A 27,071-nucleotide genomic window follows, 5' to 3' on the forward strand; every position below is an offset into this window, starting at 1 on the left:
GGTACTATATATATATTGGAAAAGCAATATCATTAAGGCGCATGAGAGAATTTAATACATAATCTTTAAAAACAGGGTTTTAAATTTATTCATATAAAAATGTGTTTGGACTGTGACAGTTACACTTGTCCATAAATTGATAGGAAAAGCTATAAATGCTTCACTTTAAAAACATCTTTTTAACTTCTGGTTTCTAGCGTAAAAAAACGTTTTATGACCAATCGCACCGTGAGAGTAAAATGTGTCCGGTTTAAGTTGGTCAAATTGAACTTCATCTGTCAGATGAAATTGATCAACATTTTAGTTGAAAGTGAATGAACGAAGAACGTGTCAGATAAATGGTGATAAAGTTTTCTCAGTCACGACTTTGAATGGCAACATTTTGCAATGATCACGTGACATGCACCTGCTTTCAAGACATTTTTAATCCTCCTTTCATTATTGCTTTTAAATTTTAAAAAAAAATATTTAAAATTTATCGATTTAACCAGTTATGGAGCCATTATTTCAAGCAATGTATTGAGGTTGCTTTATCGAAAGAAATTTCTATATCTTTTTAACCAAAATTCTTTTGATTTTGAAGAGCATATTTTTATCGGAAGATAGTGGCTTTTTGGACATTTTTACCCTCTGAAAAGAATTGGCTATAAACTTGAATTTTTATGCTTTTAATTAACCGAACTTATAAAGTTTGCTTGTAAAGTTATGTTTTGTTTGCAAGTTTTTGTTAATATTATTATTATTATTTGACAATTTTATTTTCAAAACATCGTATACAATGGACACGAAAACTATGGAACAAATCCACAGTAATTATTTTTTAAAAATTGTGTTTGTTTACATTATGGCTACAATTATCTAACGTAAATTTTAAGAGCAAATATAAAATTATAACTAATTTATGAGAATAATTGTTTCGAAAAAATTGAGGTTAAAATCATAATACAATATGCGAAAAAGTGTTTTTAAAATGTTTTCTTTCCACCTGACTTTATTTTTGAAATTGCTCCTATAATGGTGCAAGTAATCAAGAAAATCGCAAATGAAATTTATAATTACAAAACTAAGAGCAAATTAAATCAAATTGCACAGTTTTACTTTCCATTTCATTATACACACCTATATATACGAGTTTTGTAATTATATATTGTTAATTTAAATGCATTTTTTAAGGACTTTTCATATTTCATTCCACAGTGGGCCAGCATCCAAGGTTTCGTGGCCAAAATTAATATTTCGATAAAATTTGTTTCAAAATTTGGGGCTTTTTATTTAATGGTTTTTATGTGTAGGTAAATTGAATTCATAGTTGAAATTTTGAAATACACTAAAATACCCAAAAAAAACAAAATTACAAAACAAAACGTTTAACACTAAAAAACAACACAAACGTTAACAAACAAACGTTAAAAAACAAAACGTTTAAATAACTAAATATAGTTATGAAAATGTAATAATTTCTGCAATTTTATATTAAAAATAAAAAGCAAATTATATTTCCGAAGTAATATTACAAAATAACACGAATTAATTACAAAATAAAGTAAAAACATGAAAAGAAACATAATTTTTGTTTTTCGATATATTTAGTCCACCTTTTCAATACGGGCAAAATGGGGCAAGTTTTTTCGAAAGAAGAAACATCAAAGTAGACAACAAAAAGAAGTTTAGCTAATTACCTCCTGGAACTTTTTGGAACTAAGTTTCGAAAGTCATTCAAACATTTCAAAATGTCGAATGATAAGATATAAACTACAAGTTTGTCAAGAGTATTAACTAATCCAACAAATTGAAAAATTGTACTATAATTTCAAGCTAATTACTCTGATAAAATTATAACAGTAAGGTGAAATTCCTATATATATTTCTGAAAAAAAAATTTAAAAGTTACATTAAAAAAATTTTTCATATTTTTCATTACATTGTACTCTCGTCGGTCCAAAAAAATAAATTATAATATTTGGAATGATTATGAATACTTAATTTGGGCTATATTAAAACTGCCTACACATATTTTAGTTGAAAATTTAATTTTTGACTTTTGACCAAAGATCATAGTCTTCTGGCCCACAGTGCATTCCTCAATTACTTGATAGTTTTCTTAGAGCAGTGTTTCTCAACCTACTCGAAGCGTTTTATCGCTGACCAGTCGTTTTAGTAATTAGTTCTATAGTCTAATTTTTTACACATTCAAAATTGGACCACGTAAAAAAAATGATGACCAGTTTTGTTTCTGGTGATTCACTTACTATCTACAATGAAAACTATTTGGAACCTAAACAATCGATAAATATAAATGAAACTTATATTAAATTCTAATACACCGGTGGTTAAGAAAAAACGTTATAGAGTATGATGCATCGTTTTATAGAGAGTGGAAATACCGTATCCATCATTTTTTAGACAGTTTATTAGAGTATAATATATTTATATCAAAATGAATCAGTTTTGGGATTTGTTTTTAGGGCAAAGTTTTGCGAATGAGGAAAATAAAATAGTATATTTTTAAAATTAGAACATTTTTAACACTAGAAAGACTGAAACTTAGTGTATACCTATATTGCCCAAAAGCAATCGAAATGACTGGATTGTAAAAGTATAAATAATGCGTAAAGAAATTTGTTTAAAATTAATTTTTAATATTTTTTATATTATTTACAGTTATATAACAAATTATTAGTAAATATTAACAATAAAAAAATTATATGTTGTACAGAATTCTAAGAAATTGTGTCATTATATACATCATTGTGTTTTTAATCATCTTTCTATTTGTACCTTTTGCCTTGCCATTGGAAATATAAAAAAAAAATTGTTTTTGTAATTGAAATTAAAAGCAGTCAAAATGACTTCCTTAGGCAATCTAGTGTTAATTAATAGATTATTTTAGCAAATTAATTTATAATATTTACAGAATAATTTTACAGATTCTTTTAAGAGCTAGTTTTCAGCAGAAAGGTTGCTTTGGATAGTTCTACTGATGCTTTTAAATTCCTATCTTCATTGACATAAGTGTGATCTATCGAAACTTTCTGTTATCTCTCTTAGTATAAACTCGGAATTTCCAATAGTTTCTGTTTTTCGTCCAAAACCGAACTTTTCATTTAATGAAGTAAAAAATCACTGTGAAATCACAGGAAAACATCAGTAAATTTCAATCCTTAAATCATATTTTGATCGGTCTGTAATTAAGACGACATCTTCATAGTTTATTTTAATAAAATCGTATAATTCTCTTATACCAAAAATAACGTAGAATCTTTACAAATATGAAATAGTTTTAATGTATGTACTGTAAGAAATTCTGGATAAAATTACGTTACAAAGTACCGACACTTTGGGTGTCTCATCCGTAAAGCATATTTTTACCTTAAAATATTATACGGCAATTGTTACGGTAATATTTATTCAATTCGAGTGATTCAGAGATTTTAAGATAATTGTCATTTAATTAGAGTGATTCTTTGATTTTACGGTGATTATTAGTGGGAAAATTACTGTATATCATAATTTTTGTTTTACAACATGTTCCGGTGAAGATGGATTTAACGGTGAAAGGTACTGTCACCCTGAGTGTTGGTACTTTTTACCGTAATTTAATCTGGAGATTTTTACAGTGTGCACTAAACTGAAAATGAAGGAACTGTCTATGAATGTTTTATAAATAATGTTCATCAATACATTTCCTGGATCGGAATACATTATTGTATTTTTAACTGATCAAAAAATGGTTTTACACCTAATTTTTAACACAGTTTGTGGGTGAAGTAATTTCTGAAATAATAGTAACTTGCCTATAAACAGCTTAGTTTAGTGTTAAAACCAATATAATTTCCCCTGAATGAAACTTCTCATTTATAATAAAGTAAAGAATCACTATGAAATCAAAAGTTCAACATAAATTTCAGGTGTGATAATATTATTTACTTCAAGGTTAAATTAAATTTTGACTTGTTTTTAATTTAGAGGACATCGTTACTTCAATTTACTTTCATTAAAATCAATTCGCTTACACCACACACGGACTAAAATGGAATTGTTTTAATCTACGCACGAAACTCAGTGAAAAACCGTTGAATGGTTGGTTATACGCCTAATTTTTAGTGTAGTTTGTGATTTAAATAGTTTTTGGAAACAAACATAACGTGGCTATAAACAACTTGGTTTATTATCAAAAACAATATCATTAACCCTGAAAAAAAATTTCTTGCTTATAATAAAGTATAAAATCACCGTTAAATCAAGAGTCAAACATAAGTTTCAAGGCACAATAATATTATTGTTTTCAAGGTTAAATTATATTTTGGCTTGTTTGTAATTTAGAGGACATTATTATTTGATTTATTTTTATAAAATCAATTCTTTTACACCAAATACAGACTAAAATTGAATTGTTTTAATCTACGCACAAAACTCGGAGTGAACGACCGTTGAATGATTGTCTTACCAATAATTTTTATCAACAAGTGCACACGCTTCCTAGGTAGGAATGCCATTTTATATTCATGAACTAAACACGAAATAGTTTATGTACATATTTTTCAATATGGTTTGTGATAGAAATAATTTTTTGAAACAATAGTAAAATGGCTTTAAACAGCTTGGTTACTAGTGAAACCATTACTGAAACTTTTTATTTGGTAGCTTTTCTCACGCGATGTACACATCACGCTATTTTTGAGATAAAGAATAAAAATTGACCTTTAAAAATAAATGTTGCTTGACTATCAGACAGAAAAAATGTGAACGACATTTCTCGAAAAAATATCCAATCTATAATTAGAAGAAGGAAACAAAAACGCATTACCTATTCCTACTACCTTCCTATTTCAAATATTTATTTTTTCATAACATTCCCACATATTACAATAAGTGATACATAAAATTAGAGACACATATATAAAGTTTTTTTTTAGTAACAAATATTTAATATGTGACCTCTTTGTTATACGGCAAACAACTAATCCATAATCAAGTTCATTCTTCACATTTTGTAGTTTAATATTTTCAATAGTTTCATTTTGAACTGTCAAGTCGGAGTTGAGTTCGAAATTCATTCCTCAGATTTTGTTGTTCCTCACACATTGTCAATGATTTCAATCAAGCTCTAGAATGGCAAATTTCTAAGAATTCTTAGAAATTTACTACATTTGTATTCAGAATGGAAAATAGTTGAGTTCTATTTCGCATTCTAAAAAACTTCCCTGATAGATTACAGTCAGTGTCCGGCAAAAAGTATTCCCGTCACTTACAGTAAAAATAATTTAAGAAAGCAAAGCCTTTCTGAACCATAAAAATACAGATCTCTCTTCACATTTTTCCTCGTTAAATGTATGGTAACTGACTGCACATTAACTTTATGGCCATAAAAGTGCTCTTTAGTTTAGGACTTGGCCTTGTTTGAGACTCAGGGAGAGCTGGGTTCAAACCCGGGACCTTTGTGTCCGTAGCTAGATCCTGTACCAACCATGAAAAAGGGTTTAATCCCCGAACTGATTTAGAAAGTTTTTCTGTTTTGCTATCTAAAAAATTTCCCTTCTACATTGCATTCAGTGTCCGGAAAAAACTATTCCCGTCACTGACCGTAAAAATAAATTTTTGCCCACAAAGCTATCAAAACAGGTCTGCCCGTACAATTTTCTTTGTTAAATACATGGTCACTAACCGTACAGTAACTTTATGCCCTTAAAAGGTATCTTCACTTCGGACTTTGACATAATTTGGTGTTAAAAACCTGTATCATCAAAGTTTAATTTGCTTCATTGTTTAGAGTTAAGAACTGTATCATCAAAGTTTAGATTGCTTCATAATTTGGATTTAAAAAACTATATCATCAAAGTTTAATTTGCTCTATAATTTGGTGTTACAAACTTGCATCATCAGAGTTCAATTTGTTTCATAATTTGGTGTTAAGAACCTGCATCATCAAAGTTTAATTTGCTTCATAATTTGGAGTTAAAAACTGTATCACACGGAAAATAATTAAGAATTCTAAATAAAAATTGTCCACCCTGATAAAATAGAAAAGAATCATCATTAAAGAACATCGCTGGTATCATTATTTGATTTGATGATGAACCTGTTTAGAGGTTAGGTAATTAAACAACTTTTAATTACATAACTTCTTTAGTGATTTCTTTGATCCTCTTATGTCTCCTTCGAAAAGAAAAAGTTCTTTCTTATTTAATGGAACAAGAGTCTAACAATTAACGATTGTTTGAGTAAGTCACGCAATTTGCCACTTTTTTATCGTCTGACCCTTACATATTTGGCAACAATTTCGAATACACTTATATCACTAAAAACGTAATTACTTGGACATGCTCGAATTTTAAAAATCGATTGCTATTGAACTCTATTTCCGTGTTTTTCATTTTTTTTTTTTTTTGCTAACGAAATGAGAAAAAAAAGGGTTGCTGCACTTAACAGCATCGTAATAGCGAAGCTATTCGCAATTTGGCTAATTAATTACGAAAGTTGATACGTAATCTGTATTTATTTACTATATTCTCCTGAGTTAAATAATGAAGTTAAATAATGAAACTTTTAAGAAATTTTTAGCTTAGAAGAAAGTGAACTCATAAAATATTTTTTTAAAAAGTAATTAAATATTTTTTTTTAGTTATTACTAATTATTGCATCAATAATCATAAATTATAATTTTAGCATTTTTTGTATCTTGAATGTCATTTCTATAGTGTATTTCTACACGTTTTGGTCATGAAACAACATTCATTAGATACAAATAATAAGATATTTGCATACCATAAAACTTTTCAAAAGATTACTAGAATTGAATATCTTACCTTTCTTAAAATTTTCCATAGTAATTAAAAATTCTAACCAACTAAGGTAAAACTAATTAAATTTTTACTCGGACAATTGCTGTACAATAGCAGACAAACAGAAACTAATCTTAAAATATTATTCTTTAGAGATAAGATTGAACTAAATATTGTTCAATATTTTAGACGCCATGTCTCCGGAGGCTATGTAAACTTTTAAAATCGTTCACATTCAGCTACTAATAAAAAATACAGCTTTCAATTTAAGATATTTGAAAATGCAAGAGCATTCATTTTAAAGAGTAATTCAATGTTGTAAAACTTGGTTTTGCAATTACACTTTATGTTTAAAACCATAAAAGTGTTTTGACATGAATGTTAAAAGCAAAAAAGAAAAAGAAAAAGAAAGAAAAGGAACATGGCTGACTAAATCACCGCGCAGCATGAAGTAACTTAAACTAGCAGTAAGAATTTAATATTTGGCTTATGCTAATTGATGATGGATTACAAAAGGCAAAAATAAATGAAAAAAAGGAGAAGGTGGGGAAAAAGAGAGGGATTCGGAGTTTAACATGTCAATTATCACAGCTCTGCGAAAAACGATTATGTTTTCAAAAAAATATTGTTCTAATGATAACTTTCATATTTTTAAACAAGTATAAGTCGGAGTCAGAATTAGAGGAGTCAAACTCTCAGAAAAGTCTGAATTTGGAGTTAATTATGTCAACTAGAGACCCATCAGCTCTGCAAAAAACGATTGTATTTTTTGTAAAATATTGTTCTAATTATAACATTCATATTTCTAAGCACGTGTAAGTTAGAATCGAATTTGGAGTCGAGCTCTCAGACAAATCCAGAGTTGGAGTTAAATAATTCAATCACCAACTTCACAACTCTGCGAAAATCGATTATGTTTATTATGTTTATGATAATATGCATTTATCTGAAAAGTGTTTTTAGCACGTTTTTCCACCTCAGGAATCTTCTTTTTAAGATTATTATATTTTTAACTTTTATGAAAACAAATCTCTCTACACAATCTCTAAGAATGACATTGTCTTCTTATAATTACCATTCCTTATACGAAAGTCGAAGGTTAAGAATAATAACATGAAACCTCTTTGAAGAATCAACTTAAGGTCATTTTTCCTAATTAAGATGTGCCTTTTTATTCTAAATTACTTCAAGAATCTATTCAGAAGTTAAAGCTGTATCATTTAAGAACAGTAAACAACGAGTAATTATATTTTAAAATGAATTCATTGTGTTTTTTCTCTCTCTTTTCTTTATGTTAAGTTCATAAGCGTTCTTGCTAATGTACTCTACTTATAAAAAAAACCAAAATTCGTAAAATTGCTCCCTGAAATACTTATAGCTATCAGAAAAAGAAATTTTTGCATACCTTCGAAATAGTCAATCGAAATTTTATAGTAATATTTGATTAAAATTATGAACGCGAAAATTTCTGCAGATTCCTTTCTAAGTTTGACAACTTTATTGTTAAAAAAAATTATATTAGCATATCGATTGCGATCAGAATAGAAAGAAAACAATAAGAATATTTTTGAAATATTCAATTGGAATATTACAGAAAAGTTTTTATCAAAATCATGAATATAAAATTTTTTACAGTTTTTTTAAAGGTTCCATAATTTTGTTAGCTAAAAAATATGCTTGTGATCAAAATAGGATGCAGAGTCTTAATTTCAATGGGTAACATAAATGCTTAAAAAAAATAGAAAAAACAACAAAAGGAACGAAAAGAAAAGAAATGGTTTACAGAACTAATCTTTTAAATCAAAGATAAAAAGCGGCAAATTCAAAGCAAATTTAGATCCCGGAAGTTTAAGCACAGGAAAAAGTGGACACAATTAAAATAGCTCATAAAACATGGCGAAAAAATCTGTGAGCGTTGAGAAAAAATAAGTTAAATTAAGCATTGTTCAAAGACTAAAAATTTTTTCCCTATCTTATATGCTGTATTTCTCTATCTTATACGCTGTATTTTTTCTACTATAATCACTAAAATTTACATATTTTTTAAAAAAAAATGAAAGATGTAAAAAAGGAAGAAAACTAATTATAAGGAAAAATTCCAATCAATCAGAAATATTATATAAGTAGAATTCTGCTAGCATCTTCTATAATAACTCTAATCCATTAATTTTACGATCGTTAAAAAATTGATAAATTAAGCAATGTTTGGAAACTGAAGTTTGAAATCTTGAAATAATTCACTTTACTTATTTTTTTAATTATTCATCATTCTTCATGATCTTTTTCTACAATGATTACTCAAACATTTAGGCCATTTTTTTTTTATCAAAAAATAAAGAATGGAAGAAAACCAAAAATCAGAAAAAATTCCAATCAATTATAGACATTAAACTATAATAACAGAGAAACTAAATTTAAAATCTTAAAATAATTAAATTTACTTATTTTTTTAAATTCTTCATTATTTTTCATGATAGTTTACTCAACGATGATTACTCAAACTTAAAATATGTTTTTTTCTAAAAAAAAAATAAAAGATGGAGGAAATAAATAAAAAAGTCAGGAAAAACTCAATCAATCAGAAACATTAAGTGAACAGAATTCTACAAGCAAACGTATCATCATAAGAATTCTAATCCATTCATTTTACGGTTGGTAAAAAAGTGTCAAATTAAGTAATTTCCGAAAACAAAAATTTGAAAACATGAAGTAATTAGATTTACTTATTTTTTATAATTCATAATTTTTCATGATATTTTTTTTCCACTATGATTAACTCAAACATTTAGATATTTATTTTTTATATAAAAACAAGGGAGGAAAGTCAAATATCAGAAAAAATTTCTATCTATCAGAGACATTATGTGAGCAGAATTCTGTGAACGAACGAATTAACGAACGTATCATCATCAGAATTTTAATCAAAAAATAAATTTATCTCAATTTTTTTTTAATTCTTCATTATTTTTCATGGTATTTTTTTAAATAATGATTACTCAAACTTATAATAATTTTTTTTAAAAAAAGGGATAGAAGAAATAAATAAAAAAGTAAAAAAAAATTCCAATCAATCAGAAACATTATGTAAGCAAAATGCATTGAGCTAACAATCATCTCAAGAATTCTATTCCATTCATTTTACAATCTTTAAAAATTAACATACATAATCCAAAGTTAAAAATAACTCAGATTGATTCCTTGATGAAAATGCTCGCCGGTTTTTTTTTGCTTGAGTGAAAGTGTAAGAGGCTGCTGCCATGACCTAAAGTAGTTTTCCTTGAAGGTCAAGATCGTTGGGGTGTGTTGAGGTCTAACTACTGAATGAGGTTGCTTTTGAGTATTAAAACTACTCCAATACAATAACTTCAGCAACTGTGAACTTTTTGGGGGAGAAAGTTGTTGTTTTAATTTCCCTTTTTCTTTTTCTTGAAGGACGGGATTCTTTGTAATATAGGGCAATGGGGCGACACTTAGTGGTTGTTTTATGTTACGTCATAATAATTGACGAAAAAAAAAGCCTTTCACAATCCTACATCTGTTGTTCATCATATCATTTGATGGAAATGAAATCGACATGTACCTTCGGGGGGTGGAATTCAATGGATAAAGATATCTGCTTCCATAAAGAATATGTCAATCATCGCCCATCTTGATATTAATGAATCTTCTTGCAGTCAATTTATTCAATAAAAAAAAATTGCAATTAATTACTTCCATTCAGTATGTCATATTAGGATAGATTTACCTCGAAAAATGGCTTATTAATTCAAAATTTTGTATCTTAACTCTGTGTTTATTTTTTCCCTTCACTGCTGGAAAAATCGTAATTTATTATTTCCATCAGTTTCTTATATTAGGTTAGAAAAAAAAATGGTTTATTAATTCAAAATTTTGAATCTTCGCTCTGTGTTTTTCTCTCTTTCGATATTAATGATGTCAAAATATTTCAACATAGGTTTATAGCTTTAAAATTCCTACTGCTGTAACGAATATGCTAATCATCTATAGGACATCAACTGCTAGAAAACTCGAAATCAATTACTTTCCCTCAGTATGCCATGTTAGGACAGATTTACATCAAAAAAATGGTTCATTAATTCAAAATTTTGAATCTTCCCTCTGTGTTTTTCTTTCTTTCGCTATTAATGATGTCAAAATATTTTAACATAGGTTTATTACTTTAAAATTCCTACTGCCATAACGAATATACTAATCATCTATATGTCATCAACTGCTAGAAAAATCGTAATTAATCATTTTCTTTCAGTATGTCATGTTAGGATAGATTTACGTCAAAAAATGGTTCATTAACTCAAAATTTTGAATCTTCCCTCTGTGTTTTTCTTTCTTTCGCTATTAATGATATCAAAATATTTTAACATAGGTTTATTACTTTAAAATTCCCTGTAGCCATAAAGAATATATCAATCACTGCACATCTTGATATTAATGAATCATCCTGCTGTCAATTTATTCAATAAAAATTGCAATTAATTACTTCCATTCGGTATGTCATATTAGGATAGATTTACGTCGAAAAGTGGTATATTAATTTAAAATCTTGGTTCTTAACTCTGTGTTAATTTTTTCTATTCACTATTAATGATGTCAAAATAATTTAACGTGTTGCTTTGGCTTTAAAATTATTCCTATTTTAAAAACAAATATTAACTAAAATGGCTGTTGAAAAATCTTATTAATTATTTCTAGCCAGTTTCTTATATTAGGTTAGAAAAAAAAAATGGTTCATTAATTCAAAATTTTGAATTTTCGCACTGTGTTTTTCTCTGTTTCGCTATTAATGATGTCAAAATATTTCAACATAGGTTTATAGCTTTAAAATTCCTACTGCTATAACGAATATGCTAATCATCTATAGGTCATCAACTGCTAGAAAAATCGAAATCAATTACTTTCCCTCAGTATGTCATGTTAGGATAGATTTACATCAAAAAAATGGTTCATTAATTCAAAATTTCGAATCTTCTCTCTGTGTTTTTCTTTCTTTCGCTATTAATGATATCAAAATATTTTAACATAGGTTTATTACTTTAAAATTCCCTGTAGCCATAAAGAATATATCAATCACTGCACATCTTAATATTAATGAATCATCTTGCTGTCAATTTATTCAATAAAAATTGCAATTAATTACTTCCATTCGGTATGTCATATTAGGATAGATTTACGTCGAAAAATGGTATATTAATTTGAAATCTTGGTTCTTAACTCTGTGTTAATTTTTTCTGTTCACTATTAATGATGTTAAAATAATTTAACGTGTTGCTTTGGCTTTAAAATTATTGCTATTTTAAAACCAAATATTAACTAAAATGGCTGCCTGAAAAATCCTAATTAATTATTTCCATCCAGTTTCTCATATAAAAAAATGAATCAGAATCATTCAAAGAGAATCATGATTATTCAAGGAGGATTGACCAGAATCAAAAATAATCTGAATCATTCATAGATAATCAAAATAATCCGAGAAAAATCAGAATCAAAGAACATCAGCTTTATTCAAGGAGAATTAGAATAATTGAAGGATACTTAATCAATATCATTAAAAATTTATCACTCAAAGATTACTTAATCATTCAAAAAAATTAAATTAATTCAAGAAGACTTAATCGGAATCATTCAAAGAGAATCAGAATCAATCAAAAACGTTGAAGAATAGGAAACGGGCCGTTCGAAAAAAAAAAGTTACGAAAAAAGTGGAACGTGCTGATTTTGAAAACTAAAACCCTAATTCCTTATTTGCTTTTTATATAATGGATAAATAATAAGTTACGCCATAAATTTTTTTTCTTAGTTTTTTGTCGGGAGGGCAAATATGTTGATATACTATATACAAATAGTTTCTTCGTGTTTCGCAGTGCATTTTACTGAAAATTGTGACAATATAATAATAAGAGAACGCGGATGTGTATTCAGTTTCAATGTTTATGAAATGTGACTGAATCAACAAAGGTGTGTGAGGTTGCGATTCCCCGCAGGACGTTTTAATACACATATTTTTTTTTCTATCGTGCTAATTTAACAACGTGCTAAGGAAGATTTATATTTATATTTATTTATAATTTATTTATATTTAAAACCGGTGTTGAACAGACGATTCAGTTCTGAGTTTCCTACTAGCCATTTTCAATTCCGTAGCTTTATAATATTGAACCCAATTCAGAAGACAAAGGAACTCCTGGGAGCAGCGATGGTACAGGGGATGAGGTGAATGAGGTGAACCGGAGTTCGATCCCGGCGTTGGCTGGTCGATACGAATTCCGCATCTGTCTTGCACCGACCACAGTGCTCACGTGAAATATCCTCAGTGGTAGACGGATCATGGGTTAGAGTCCCCTTGCCGTCAGGCTAACTGTGGGAGGTTCTCGTGGTCTTCTCTCCATGTAACGCAATTGCGGGTTAGTTCCATCAAAAAGTCCTCCACGAAGGCAAATTTCTCTCTGTACTTGATCCAGGAGTTCCCTTGTCTTCTGGATTGGGTGCAAACTTACAAGGCTACGGAGTTGAACATTAGCAGTCGTAAACCCATGAAATTGGATCGGCTGTTCAACGACGGTTATAAAAAATATAAAAAATGAAGTCCTGGACAAGAATTGGGACAAACTAGCCTTTGTGGAGGACTTTTTGATGAGACTAACTCATGTTTGCGTTACATGACGATAACTTCCCATGCTTAATCCGGCGGCAAAGAGATTCACACCCATGATCTGTCTACCATTGAAGATATTTTACGTCAGCACTGTGGTCGATGCGAACTGGGAGCAGAATTCGTATCAACTAGCTACAATTGAGATTCGAACCTGGCTCACCTCGAAACTCTCCGTCCCCCAGAGCCCCCGTGGCTGACTTAGGAAAATTAAAAACAGGAACATAATTTCAGTGTTTTAAAACTACAGCAAAGGTATAATTTTATACTTATATATAAGCTGTATATAAGCTATAATTTTATAATTTTGTTTTTTGTGTTGGCTGTTCCATCGGAGTGTGGAAGAATTCCATTTTCTCGACTAGTGTCTTTGTCGGTCGACGCAAACTTTCGGGTAAAAGTTGGTGCAATTGCTCAACCTGGTGGATAGTACGAATCGTGTCTTTGCATATTTAAACATAACAATTACGAGCAGATCTTTCAGCTAATGACGCACTCTCCATACGCAGCACAACTATCACGAGCAGCTTTTGCGGCCTTAGAAGCTTTATTAAAAGCAAAAAGTTGTCGAAAACACTTATTTTCTCTACCTGATATTTCATTTTAATGATGACATCCGTGAAATTACACATGTAAAATAACCCCCCTAATACTGTTAATTTGACTTTTTAGACAATACTTTTAAAGGGCAAAATACCTGTGCCTCCCGGTAAAATATAACACCCATGAAATTAATCACGTGAAATTACGTTCATGATACTGTATAGTGATTTTTTTTAGATAATACTTTTTAAGGGTAAAACATTCTCGTTTCCCATTGAAGTATAACACCCATGAAACTATACACGTAAAATAAAACTCAGGTAATACTTTTTAACAATAAAATATCTGCGACCCTACCTTTTATAATACAAAAGGAAAACCTTTTTCTGTCCTCTAAATTTGCCAATACAGCAATGATGTATAAATATTTTAACTTATAAGACCATTCAATACATTGTTTTCTTTATTTTTCTTCACCTGTTAAATTTGCCACTTCATCAGTATTAACATTTACACTGTAATGATCATTTAAGATATTGCTATCTTTATTTTTTCCAGTTGCTAAATTTACTAATACAGCAACAATGTATTATCATTTTCACTTTAATGACCATTCAATTGAGTTTTATCTTCATTTTTCATCGAATATCTAAGTTTCAAAAACCTTTTGTAATTTTTCCACAAAATGCTAACGAATGCAAATATTTTTAAGTTAGTAAAATAATATAGTGTTGAGTAAATGATACAATGTAAGGAAGTCATTAAACTGCGTGTAAAATTTAAAATGTATGCAAATGTGAACTTTAAATGCAGTAATGCATTATTTCGTCAAATTTGACGAGACGAATTCCTGACACATACTTAGAAAAGTCAAAAATTCTCACAATTAAATTTCGAAATACATGCTCATTATGGTGGTCATAAACTCTTGTTATTTACTCTTTATTTCATTTGGTATCCTGCATGTTATATTTATTTGTTATCACCATTATTTTATTTACAACAAATCTTTGTGTAACGAAAGTTGAGATAACATTCATGTATCCTGCATGTTGCATTTATTTGTTATCACCATTATTTTATTTATAACAAATCTTTGTGTAACGAAAGTTGAGATAGAATTTCATACATTTATATTGTATAACAAAATAAGATCTCAAATCTAAAAAATTTTATCATTAAAAATCAAATTATTGATACGTAATCTTTAATAATCTTTAAACTATTAATATAGAGTGGCAGAGAAAGAAAAAAATCTCTCAGAATAACTTTCGCTCTAATGCTTAGATTTTCACATACACATAGCAAAACTTTAATGGTTCAAAAGGTTGACTTCAAATATACATATTAAAATCAGAATTATTAGTGAGCATTTTTCATTTTCAGAATTAAGTTCAGAATTAGTAGCTCGGAATAAGACACAAAAACTTATTTTCTTTGAATAAAAATATCCAATTTGTTACGGATTTGTATTTTTAACCTTCAAAATATGAGAGAAAGCTGCAATCTGAAAGATATGATCCCAAAGTTTTGTCTAGAGAACGGTAGGCATTTCAATTATCTTAATTTAACTTTTTCGTATTACTTTAGAACTTTTTAAGCGAATTGAAACATTTTTGCTCAGAATTTTAAAATTCATTTATCTAAGAATAATTCCATTCAAAAAAAATTTTAATAATAATTTATTATTTCTTTAGCTTATTTAATAATAATCTAATTTCTATTAATTGAATATTGATTTATTAAATTAGAAGCTACACAAAATTTAACAAAAAAAAATGTGCAAATTTTTCTAAACTGTGTTATTTTAAATGACAAAATCCAAAATTAAGTTATGAAATTTTAAAAATGTCATATTTTTAAAACTGTATTTCACAGGAAATTTTCCGCCGATTTTGATCGAGTTTTTTGATTAAAAAAAATTGCATTCTTTAAAATGATGCAAATTTTTAAAAAAAATTATTATTCGTGATAAAATTGCGTTAATAATAAAATTATTAATAACTATTTCTAATAGTAAAAATTAAGATTTTAAAATAATAAAAATAATATTTTTGCATGGAATTGTCTTTTATTAAATGTATTTCATAACTGTGAGCAAAAAGTTTTTTTCGCTTGTAAAGTTTTCGAAAAAAAGGGCGAAGTGCGCTAAAAGTAAAATTGACATAAAAATATCCAAACTTTCGTTTACTCTCTTAACCATAATTTAAAAATTGTGACTGCGCCTCATATGAGGATCAGGAACCAAAATTCACCGAATAAAAGGTACATTTATTCAGCAAAAGTACGTTTTTGTGTCTGATTTCCTAACTTAAAATATCGTCCACATTATAAAAATTAGCATATTTGAGATCCACTCTATTAGGATTGTTTATCCTAATGGAGTGGACCTCAAATACGCTAATCACACTGAACTAAACATTGAGTACATGAAAATCCGAAGACTAGATCAAAGGCTATTCAGGGAACTCTTGTTTTTGCGCGCTGTACATGTGATCAAATTTTCAAAGAACAAAAGCTCCGCAATGTTATTTAAAAAAAAACATTTTTATAAACCTGCAAAATCAAAAAAAAAGTGTCCTGATGTGCGATGATAAAGCTTCATAGTTGTTATCTTTGAACAGGACCATAGTTGTTTCTAAAAAATTTTATGACAAAAAAGCACATTCTTATATGAAATATTATACTAAATATTAAAACAGAATCTTCACTTTATGACTTGATTTATGATATTTTCATTCAAAAAATTTTAGCTAAAAGTCTAAATCATACTAAAACTGAAAATCCTAATCATGCTAAAACTAAAAATCCTAATCATACTGAAGCTAAAAATCCTAATCATACTGAAACTAAAAATCATAAACATATATTAAAAATTTTTTTTTCAAATGCCGACTACTGAAACAAGTAACTCGTATTTGCGAATGGGAAATATTTTTTTCATTATCTTACTTAAATTTTATTTTAAAATATTACATTATTGTACTGTTGTTTCGCAGAGTTTGATGAACTTTACCAAAATTAATTTATGAATGAATGACCGCTTTACCTTTAAAGTGACAGTGGCGAAGCAAAATTTGATTTTGAATCCTATTGTTGGATTTTAAATTATAAAAGAGAAATTTTTCATATCGATTTCCATCAAGTTTCAGTGATTTTTTTTTTTTTTTTTTTTTGCATGGGGTAGAGGAGTAACTTACATCTCACCGATTCATATTTTACTTCTAACTAAACTCGATAATTATCATGATTTTAGAAAAATCATACCGTTTTTTCCCGTAAATGCTTTGAGTTAAATTGAAATTTTTATAGAAAAACACTTTGTTTTGTCTTTTGGCGGCCTTAAAATAAAGGCTTTTCTAATATCAACATTGCGTTTTTTAATTTTAATTGTCAGACATTATTGTTTTGTATTGTATTGTTTTTAACGGAAGATTCTATAAAAGAAAACATATTTCCTCTATTTAGTATAAAACATGAGTTAATGTTGAATGAAAAAGTTAAGCTTTGAAAGAAATATATTGCAATTTTTATTAATGTTAAATAAACAAATAGAACATTTTAGTTTAAAGAAGCAATATTTTTTTTCAAATTAAACTTTTAGTTGTATTAAAGATTGCAATGTTTTTTTTAAAATTTAGATTAAATATTTTTTAAAAAGTTGTTTACTTTAAAAAATTGATTACAGCATTTTAATTATTTCTTTTTATAAATTAAAAATTTATAAACTTACCTTTACGCATTTTAACTTTCAAGCTAAAATGTAATAAACAAACCATTCATGAATTTAAACACATTTCATCGCTGTTTCTGAACAGTATTAAGCAAAAGATCTATCCAATTAAACTAGTTTCATCTTTGTTTTTGAACAGTATTTAATAAAACATCCATGAAACTAAGCAGGTTTCGTCGTTGTTTCTGAAGAGTGTTAAACAAAACAGCCATGAAACTAAGCAGGTTTCATCGTTGATTATGAACCATATTAAGCAAAACATCCATGAAACTAAGCAGGTTTAGGTTGTTGTTTCTGAATAAAATTGAACAAATCATCTATGAAAGTGAAAAAGTTAATCATTAGGCTCCTCAAATCCTTATTCCTATACTCATATACATGATGGTCATCATTGCAATAGAATTCAAATAGCAAATAAGGAATAAAGGTAATAATGATGATAAAAAAGATGGCGCGAATTCACAGTCAGGAGTTTATACGCATAACAACAAGATAGTCCAGAAAAGTAGTTAAATTCCATTTTTAGAAGGTTTATTCAGAGTATGACCCTCTTGACGGTAACGCGGGTCATACTACGAATTCTAGTTCTGTTTATAAGATTCGCAAATGTTTTGGGATAATAAATTTAACGTCCTGAGACATATTAAATCCCAATCCCCTTTTAGGGTAGCTTTCTTTCCCGGGAGGATTCATCACGTTGGTTTACAGCATAATTCTTTGATTTCCATTATCAAGTGATATTTTTCCAAATCTGATAAAGCGACCCCTTTATTTTGATCCTTTTCTTAAGTATTGTACTGTAGAATATTACTATATTATCAAAAATTTGTTAAATATAAAAAAAAAATCTGAAATCAAAACCAAACCTAAAATCCAAAAGGGTGAGGATAGAGGCCTCTTGATTGATTGTCGAAAAGGCGGAGAGGAGGAGGTGGAATTCCTTTTTTACAAATAAATGGAGGCTGGATATTTACTCTATTTGGCAGTATTTTTCGATTCATGCGAAATGCCGACACCCAATCAGAATTTGAGATATAAAACGTGAGGTATTTTAGATTTCTGACAAAATTATTCCAATTAAATTCTGCCATCGTCAGTTTTTTGAAAGGTAGGTAAGTAGTATGCAATTGTTAGTTTTTAGATTTATAAGAAAAAAAAATCGTTGTTTTTGTGGAATTAACGTTATAAGAATTTTTTCTTTGGCATTATCACGGCTTTCACCAATTTAAATTTAATTTCAAAACAATCTAAAATCTGACAAATGTGTAGTTTTTAATTGATTCAAACCAAAAATTATTTTTATTTTAAGGTTTTAAGGGAAAATTCCATAGAAATTACCAAATTTTATTTACTCGAATTTAATATAGCGAATCCCTTTTTTCCACTTTTATTAAAAAAGCAAGTTGATGAAAATACAATAAAAAAAGGGAAAAAAAGGGTTCCTGATGCTCTAACATAATTTCTGATTTTTCAAGATTGAATTTTTCTGTTGAACCTAGTACAGGCATCCTGGTTCTCTTCCATGCGTGAGCATTTAATAATAAAGAATCACTTTTAAATAAGAATAAAAATTCAACTTTTATTTAAATGAACTCAGAATTGTTATAATAGTTTTAAGAGTCATTTTATGAATGCAAATGTCAATATCAAATGGCATTCTATTATAATTTTTAGACAAAATAGTTTTTAGAAAATATGGCGTTTTTTAAATGGTCGTGTTTTCTTAACGAACGAAAAATAGTTTTTTGAGGTACCACGTTCTCTTTAAAAACAGCAAAAAAACGTTAAGTGGTAATTTTTTACTACTTTTTAGGCAAATATATTTAAGGTGCCATGTTCTATTAAAAAAATTAAAAAATTTTTCAAAAACTAAGTCCTACTAAGATCTACATAAGCCATAAGAAATTGTTATCGCGTTAAAAAGGGTAAGAAAATTATCATTTGCACTATATTCACCTTGCCAATGAATAGAAAGATAGGTCAATGATTTCTTGAACAGAAAAATATCGATTTCCTTGAGGAGAATAACATATATATGTACAAAATTCTCATTCTTTTTCCAATGAGTACTCTTAAAAGAAACGAAGAAAGAAAAAAAAACCTTTCTGAGACAAATCAATATATTGGCTTTCATAAAACCTTACAAATAATATATTCATCACTTTCATAGAGCTTTTGATAAAGCAATTATTGCAAATTGAAGGTAAGTAGGCCATTCTTACAATAATATACAAAAGCTATATTAAAAAATGCATTATTCCTGCATTTTAAGTAAAGAAACTTCTTATTTTTTGAAAGAATTATCGCTTAACACTCGAAAATGCTTTAAGCGGGACTTAAACTATTAAAAATGTATAATATTGAAGCAATAAAAATCTCGCAGTTCTTAGTTTTTATATGTCTGAAATTTATATTAAGATATAAGAAGGGTAAATATAAAAATTATAACGGTATCTTTTTCTTTCTTTATCCTGCATTGTCATTAACTTGATACACTTCAGCTTTAGTCAGTGCAAAATGGACGTAACTTTAAAGTTTTAAAAAAAAGCTGATTTATTTTAAAACAGGCTGTTGTTTAAAAACTATATTTTTCTAGAATGCTTTAAAAAGGATAATTTTTAAAACTTATAAATGTTGATTTTTCTGAATCAAATCCTCTAAAGTCAGATGAGATTCAATCTATTGAAATACGCGGAATCGATGTTTTATTTCATCTTAATGGCTAACTTTAACTTAACAGAAAACACAAAATCCATCATCAAAAACCTTTTTTGCTTTATTTCTATTGCTATAAGTACACATTTCAACACTTTTTTCTGCTTTTTAAAGGAAAATGTACGATCCTTGAATTTTTTTTTTTTTTTTTACTTTGCGAGGTAATTTTCTTTACAAAACCATTTCAATAACAAAATTTCTACAATTTAACAAACCTCTCGTTAAAATATTTAAAAAAAAGCAAAAGATTCAAACAAAAAAAGAGACTCTTCAACCTTATTAGGTTTTTTCTGATAAGAGATACATCAAAACTGATCAATTAAATATAAGCTCGATAAGATAATTCGACCAGGTGGCCGAGCTGCCAGCGTGTCTGACTGTGAAGCCAGTGGCTGCGGGTTCGAATCCCGCTCAGGGCATAGATGTTTCCCTCTCTCTGTGTTGCTCTCTGTTTCTTGATCTGTGAATGTAGCCCCCGCCCTATAAACGGGTATCTGCGGCAGTGTGGCGTGGTTAATATTGCTCGCCTCAGTGACTTAGGTTCGCAGGTGCCCACTGGGTAACGATGAATGATCAGCACTTCTGGCATCTTCCGAGGTAAAGAGCAAAAGTTCAGTATTTGCTCAATATCTCTGATATCTCGATATCTCTTAAATCATGCACAATAGAAGTTTTAATGTCCAACAAAAAGAACGTTTTTTTTTTTTTTTTTTTTTTTTTTTTTTTTTTTTTTTTTTTTTTTTTTTTTTTTTTTNTTTTTTTTTTTTTTTTTTGCTTTTTCAAAATTTTGTTTTTGGAGAATGCTTGAGACGAAGAGGAAAACGTAAAAAGCCTCAAATTAATATTTACTTTTAAGCGAGGCAAAAACACGCTTTAGAAATCCGTGGAATCACTAGTAAGGAGAGGGGATGGAAAACATCAAAACCAGTTTGATTTCCTGATTTTACAGAAAAATGTTTATAATATTCACTTTTTTAACTCGTTTTTAATTCTTCTGGCAATCAAATTATTTTGATATTTTCAGTCTTGATTATCTCAGCAGGGAGTTTTTCTTATTTTTATATTTTTTTCCTGGTTTAAATATTAATGTGCTATCCCTAACTTATAATCTATTTTTTACTTCCAATACCAAAGACTCAAAAAATATGCAGATCGAGAGCATCCATACAAAAAAAAATCAGTCTCAAAAAAATCAAATTCATGACATAAATATTTTTATGTAATCCCGCTAAAGCACTAAAGAGTAGGTATATGTACTAAAGAGTATGTATATGTACTATTATTAGTCGCATGTACAAACTAGTACCAGATATATAATCAAGAGTAGTCATCTCAAGAAATCAAATTTATGACTTAAAAATGCCTAATGTATTTCCTCTTAATAACTCTTTACTCTGTTCGGAACCAGGAAAGGAGAACGAAGCACTTTCCCGCAGAGTCATTACATTATGACCACCCTGCTAATAACATGTAGGACCACCTTTAGCCCTCAAAACTGCTAGCACCTGCCGTGGCATTGATTCCACAAGGTGCTGATAGGTAGTCTGAGGTATCTGGTTCCAAGCGCTCACCAACTGGTCCTGCAATTCTCTCACATTGCGAGGGGGTAGCGCGGCAGCACGAATTTGGTTTTCCAAGTAGGACCAGAAATGCTCTATTGGATTAAAGTCAGGTGAATTTGAGGGCCAAGACTTGACTTGAAAGTCTCTGGAATGTTCCTCGAACCAATCTATGACGATTCGACCCTTATGACATGGCGCATTATCCTGTTGGTAAGCACCATCCCCCGCAGGAAAAACTGTTGCCGAACCTAGTCTGCAACTATGTTCAAGTAGCTTACAGACGTCAGGGATTGTTCTATGAGGATTATGGGTCCTAATGTGCCCCATGAAAACATTGCTCCTGGGCAAGAAACCATGAAAACCTGGGCGAGCCCATTGTTTTAGATGGAGGGTGGTCATAATGTAATGGCTCTTCGGTGAATATGTGATCACAGTCCTGAATGGGTCTCATATAAGTCCTAATAGGATATTACTTTGTTGTTACTAATATTTCTTTCTTCTTCCTTTTTAGGTTTCAACGTCACTCCAAAACTAGCCAATTATTGCCCAGAAAGTTGTGTTCTGTTAATAGTTGGTGTAGTTTTAGGTTTGGTGCTCTTCTTCAGTGGAATGACAGTTGGTCCGCTCACCCCTACAGTATTTTTCCTTTTTATGCTGCCACCGATTGTATTTGATGCAGGATATTTCATGCCAAATCGTCTCTTTTTTGACAACATCATTTCAATTCTTACATATGCAGTCATTGGAACAGTTTGGAATGCTCTAAGTATCGGAGTCTCTTTGTGGGCGATTGGACTCACGGGAATATTTTATTACGAAGTGCCACTATTGGATATGTTGTTATTTAGTTCAATCGTCTCTGCCGTAGATCCTGTTGCTGTATTGGCTGTTTTTGAAGAAATACACGTCAACGAAGTTCTGTACATAATTGTCTTCGGGGAATCTTTGCTCAACGACGCAGTCACTGTCGTAAGTAGATTTAGTTAATAATTGCAATAAGTCTACTTTACGACTAAAAAAATCTTAAAATTATTTGTGTTTTGTGCATTTTTTAAATGTCTGATATGTATGGTTTATAGTAGGTGGTGGGCCGGGATAGCCTGGTTGGTAAGGCACTGGGCCCATGTCCAAGTGGTTGTGGGTTCGATCCCTGCCGGCTGAAGACTCCCAGTGTAGTAAATGGTGGCTTATGCACGTTAAATCTGTCGCGTCTCAAAGACTTCCATCTTCCCATAACAAATCAATACCTCTGGGGGAACTGAATTGGAGATTGATCGTTCTCCGATTCAGGTCAAAATTACGATCTGTGAAGGAATGAATGGATGTATGAATGGGTCCACCCTATAAACGAGTGCGACGTATGGGTGTGGCAGAAGTCGAATTCTTGGCCATAGATGGCGCCACTGGAAAACAGGAACAATCGCACCCTCTCTACCTTAATGGCATACGTCAACAACAACAACATAGTAGGTGGTATATTTAACGATCATTTTTCGATTCCTTGGTCATTTAATTTTTTTTGTGATGTGAGTTCCTTTTGACAATGGTGTTTCCTTTCCAATATCAAGTTATTTCTTAATTTTGGTAAAAGGATCGAAAAGTAAAATTTTTTTCTTTAAATATTAAAAAAAAAATGGAAATTACGATTAATACTATTATTTAAAATTATAATGAAATTATTATTAAAAATTTATACCAGGCTTGATCACAAAAATCTTAGGCAACGAGCTATAAGATATTTTACACCAATATAATCCAAGTCATTTCGTTCAGAACATTTACGGAGATAAACAATAATGACGGATTAGACTGAATTACGCAATCTGGTGGTTGCAATCTGGTGGACTAGTCGTAAGACACGATATTTAGTAGATCACCGAAGTCAAGCATGAGTGGCTACTCTCAGTTAGTGGGTGGGTGACCATTAACTACGTTGTTCAGCCTGTGAAGGGACCGACAGTGCGCGGTATCGGCCCTCGTGAAAATGTTCTACCGAACCGCAGTGGTTCAGGGGATAGAGCGTTCACCTGCCAATGAGGTGAACTGGATTCGCATCCCAGCGAAGGCTGGTCGATACGGATTTCGCACCCGGCTCGCACCGACCACAATGCTGACTTAAAATATCCTCAGTGGTAGACGGATCATGGGTTAAAGTCCCCTTGCCGTTGGAGGTTCTCGTGGTTTTTCCTAACCATGCAACGTAAATGCGGGCTACTTCCACCAAAAAGTTCTCCGCGAAGGCAAATCTCTCCCTATTCTTGATACAGGAGTTTCCTCTTCTTCTGGATTGGGTTCGAAATTACAAGATTATGAAGTTGAACATCGGTATTCGTAAACCTAAAATTGGGTCGGCTGTTCAACACTGGTAGTAAAATAAAATCAGGTGAGTTTGTCAAATTAAAATGAGACAAATAGGCATTTTAACTATTGGATAGAACATCTGTTATTTTAGAAGATGTAGACAGGTTTGCGGAAGGTTTTGCTATATTGCACCCTTCGAAAAATAAAAATAATGATTATTTTAGAGAAATTCCCTCTTCAATCTCTTTGATATATAAAGGAAGCGAACTTCACAACTGAGGATTGAAATAGAAAGCGCTAAAATTCCAAAAATCGTAATAAATGATGTTTTAAGTGCGTAAGATAAACAAACTAAACCCCCCGCTAGAGGTAGCGACAAAAGATCCCGCTAGTTTATTGTGTCATACAAAGTAAAGTGGAGAACGCCTAAAATGCAAGTGATAAGACGAGTAAATAAAGGGATATATTTAAGCAAGTTGAAAATATTAAGAAAGAAAAATCAATTGGATTATTTTTACAAAAACTGATGTAAGATTTTTAGCTGCTAAGCGAAGAGAAACTACGTAAAAAAAATTATAAAAAAAGTGAGCGTTTTAATAATGTTTAATTCAGTGTTCAGATTTCACATGCTAGAACTCAATGTTAATGGCTCGAGGCTTTAGCCTTGATTATACTAATTAATTATTGCAATGCCGTGGTGGCTCAGGCGATGGAGCATTCGTCTTCCAATGAGGTTTCCCAGGTTCAAAATCCAGCGATAACTGGCCCATGCGAATTCTGCCTCCGGCACGCACCGACCACAGTGTTGACGTAAAAGTATCCTCAGCGGTAGGCAAATTATGGATTAGAGCCCTCTTCTACTTTTACTTGATCTAGGAGTTCCGGATTAAATTCAAAATTACAGGTACTTTGATAGTCGTAAACTCAGAATTGGGTCAGCTTTATAACAACGGTTATAAAACAAAATAAAAAGTAACTGCTTTCGGAAGTTATTTCAAGCTACGAAATCAGACACGAAAACGTACTTTTACAGAATAAACTTTTCAACTGATTTAAATTTTTTCTCTCGGAATGTTGGCGTTAGCCGCAATCTGGATGGTCAAAATTGTTTAGGTCCCTTCATGCTTACTTCTACGGATTTGACAGTTATGTTGATATTTCACATAGATGACGCTCTGGTGCTGTTTTAATTAGTTCAGATATGATTCAGCCTCTGCCACATTAGCATCATATTTTCTTGTTTTTAATTCATTTTCGCCATCCTTTTTTTTTTAAATTTTTCTTCTGGGTGTGTATATCTATATCTATCCCTCTCTCACTCTCTTTATATATATATATATATATGCCATTTATTTATAATTTACAAACAACAATGTTTTTGTCAATTTTTATCATTGTTGAAATGATTCTAATACTTTTTCTGACTGAATGCTGCTAATAAAAGAAAGCAATCTAAACATCAATTTATTTTTATACGTCATAAAATCTATAAATCTATAATGTTTATATCTTTAAAACAAAAAATTAATCATGAAAGTTGTGTTTATAAAGTGGCGCCCTTAAGGCGGAAAACAATGACTGAGTTAATATTTGTTGTGCAAATATCTATTCAAGAAGTCATTCCTTATATTTGTCATCATAAGAAGTTTAAAGGCCAATATGCCTTTAAAGATTGATACATCGTAAATACGGCGCATAAATTGTACAAAATTAAAAAACCCGTTTTAAAAATTTCGCTTTTTTAAAGTCTCGTATTTTATAGTGATTTTTATTCTATGACCCACATAGCACAAAGAGTCTTTTTTTTTGTTTCATAGTGAAGGTCCATAATAATGACTGTAAGCAATAGCGGAAGGAAATGTCGTTATAAAGAGCCTATCATTAGGCGAAAATACATATGCAGTCGGACCTCCATTTAACGAAGTCGCTAAATCCCGATAAAAAAGTTCGTTATATGGAAAATTCGTTAAATAGAAAATCACCTTTTGAAATACTTAAACAACACAAAACAGGTTTTAAATTTCTAAATTCTAGACATAATTAAACTAGCAATTGATGTACCTTTATCTTGTTAACTAGTATCTACGATTTTTTTTCTTCAGTTTTTACCTTAAAAGAAATCTGTATCCAATCCATTTTAGACACAAGTCCGTAAAGCAAAACATTGTGCTATACTATAGTGCTACATGCATTTTTCACTAAAAAAGCCAAATTTCTGTATAAATTATAGCTGCATTTTTTATGAAACTAATTTTAAACATACATTACCACGTGTGTTCTTAACTTTAATTAATACTGATAAAATTCCTTAATTTTGTCTGAGTTTTTCGTTTGAAATGCAAACGAAAAGGGAAAGGGAGTTTACTGCTTTCTTTAAAAGTTTGGATTCGAAAATCAACTCAAGGTCATTTCCTCCATAAAATGCGTTTACAAGTCTAAAATGTTCTGAAATATTGGAAATAGAGAAAGTGGATTTCAAAGAAAAGTTCGTTAAGTAGAAAATTCGCTTCGCTATTTGGAAGTTATTTTACGAAGAAATTGCCAAAATGTTCTTGGTTACTCGAAAAAAATCGCAAAATAGAGAAATTCGCAAAATGGAAGTTCGTTAAATAGAAGTCCAACTTAATGTTAAAGGAGAAATGAAAAAAAAAGTGAATGTTTTAGTGTGCTATAGCTTTTGACGTCATTGATGACGATGAAAGTTCATTTTAATTATAGACTGTCAAGAATGAAAATAAAGAGGCAGGGTAAATATGTGGTCTACAAAA

The 27,071-nt window shown here is 29.8% G+C and overlaps 1 protein-coding gene across 1 annotated transcript in view; it reads left to right on the top strand.

Annotated features, from left to right (window-relative positions):
- LOC107452408 (Na(+)/H(+) exchanger protein 2) overlaps nucleotides 1-27,071 on the top strand; it is a 170,620-nt gene that overhangs the window by 82,908 nt on the left and 60,641 nt on the right. Inside the window, exon 2 of the mRNA XM_043049487.2 lies at nucleotides 22,514-22,971. Coding sequence (XP_042905421.1) covers nucleotides 22,514-22,971 — 458 coding nt within the window. The remainder of the gene's footprint in view (nucleotides 1-22,513; nucleotides 22,972-27,071) is intronic.

This window comes from Parasteatoda tepidariorum, chromosome X2 (genome assembly GCF_043381705.1).
Source record: "Parasteatoda tepidariorum isolate YZ-2023 chromosome X2, CAS_Ptep_4.0, whole genome shotgun sequence".
Classification (NCBI taxonomy): Eukaryota; Metazoa; Arthropoda; class Arachnida; order Araneae; family Theridiidae; genus Parasteatoda; species Parasteatoda tepidariorum.